General features: G+C 42.6%; 1 protein-coding gene across 1 annotated transcript; it reads left to right on the forward strand.

Moving 5' to 3' along the window:
- The first annotated feature begins 218 nt into the window (after nucleotides 1–218).
- Nucleotides 219–1331, forward strand: gpr45 (G protein-coupled receptor 45). The gene has a single exon (XM_078222810.1). It carries the CDS (start codon nucleotides 219–221, stop codon nucleotides 1329–1331), a length of 1113 nt encoding a protein of 370 aa, XP_078078936.1.
- The last annotated feature ends 332 nt before the right edge of the window (nucleotides 1332–1663 follow it).

A 1663-nucleotide genomic window follows, 5' to 3' on the forward strand; every position in this document is an offset into this window, starting at 1 on the left:
TAATTCCTTCTAGGCAATGAAACGCTCTTTGGAAATGCTGATGCTGAAAATGGTAATGAAGACAATTCATCTCAAGGTGTCCCTGCATTGCATTATATTCAATTGCAAAGGATTTTCATTCCTTAAGAATCTAGTCTATCGTCAAACAATCCCCATAGAGATGTGAAATGGTCATTTTTCGGTAAGGAGTGAATTAGTGACACAGTCCAGTCCTCATGATGACGGAGTGTAATCACACCCTTCAGAGCTGTGTTCCTGAGGTTCTGAATGCAACTGTGAATTCAGGCAAGACAAATCTTCCCATCCTTGTAAGGATATTACTAGCAATAGTTATGATGTCAATGATTGCAGTTGGTTTCCTTGGTAATGCAATTGTGTGTTTAATTGTGTATCAGAAGCCTGCGATGCGCTCAGCAATCAACCTGCTCTTAGCAACCCTTGCATTTTCTGACATCATGCTGTCTTTGATGTGCATGCCTTTTACCACGGTCACCATCGTAACCGTCGAGTGGATCTTTGGAAGTTATTTTTGTCGGATATCTGCTATGCTCTACTGGTTCTTTGTCCTGGAAGGTGTGGCCATACTTCTGATAATCAGTGTTGACCGCTACTTAATCATTGTGCAGCGACAAGACAGACTGAATCCTCACCGTGCCAAAATAATGATTGTCATTTCATGGGTAGTCTCCTTTGGCATTTCATTTCCATCAGCGATTGACGGGACCATGGTGGAAGTGCCAACTCGGGCACCTCAGTGCGTTCTGGGATATGCAGAGACTGGAACTGACCGCGTTTACGCAGTGCTCTTGCTGGTTACTATTTTTTTTGTTCCTTTCAGTGTGATGCTATACTCTTACCTCTGCATACTGAACACGGTGCGGAGAAATGCCGTGCGGATCCACAACCACGCGGACACCCTGTGCCTGAGCCAAGTAAGCAAGCTGGGACAAATGGGCTTGCAGCGCCCTCATCAAATAAACGTCGATATGAGCTTCAAAACCCGAGCCTTCACAACGATTTTAATCCTCTTCATTGGCTTCTCCTTTTGCTGGTTGCCGTACACAGTGTATACTTTACTCTCTGTTTTCAATGAGAACTTTTATCACAGCCAGTCCTTCTACGCTGTCAGCGTCTGGATTTTGTGGCTCACTTACCTCAAATCCGTGTTCAATCCCCTCATCTACTGTTGGCGCATTAAGAAATTCCGCGAGTCCTGCATGGAATTCATGCCAAAAACATTCAAAATTCTACCAAAGTTGCCGGGCAGGACAAGGCGGAGAGTCCGGCCCAGCACAATTTATGTTTGTAATGAGCATCAGTCAGCTGTATAAATGAAAACTTTTGTTCCAAATGCCTTGTCAAACTACCCGTAAGTAGAATAATTTTTGGTGTGACATGCACTTGCCATTTATTGTATGAAATTGATCTTTTATTGTGATGGGTTGCTGCCAAAAAGTCATTTGTTAATTTTGCAAACCTGTTTATTGCTGCCCTGAACGGATGTGTTAATGAGAAAATGATATTTGCGATTTGTGCTTTACTATGTAGCAGCATTGAGAAAACCCTCTACACTTTTAAGGATCCTCATTAGAAGTGAAACAAACAAGACTTCATATTTCATTCAAAATTGTCCCATGGCATTGTGCAAACAGAGTATGTCACA

The sequence above is a fragment of the Mustelus asterias genome, chromosome 10 (assembly GCF_964213995.1).
Source record: "Mustelus asterias chromosome 10, sMusAst1.hap1.1, whole genome shotgun sequence".
Taxonomy (NCBI): domain Eukaryota; kingdom Metazoa; phylum Chordata; class Chondrichthyes; order Carcharhiniformes; family Triakidae; genus Mustelus; species Mustelus asterias.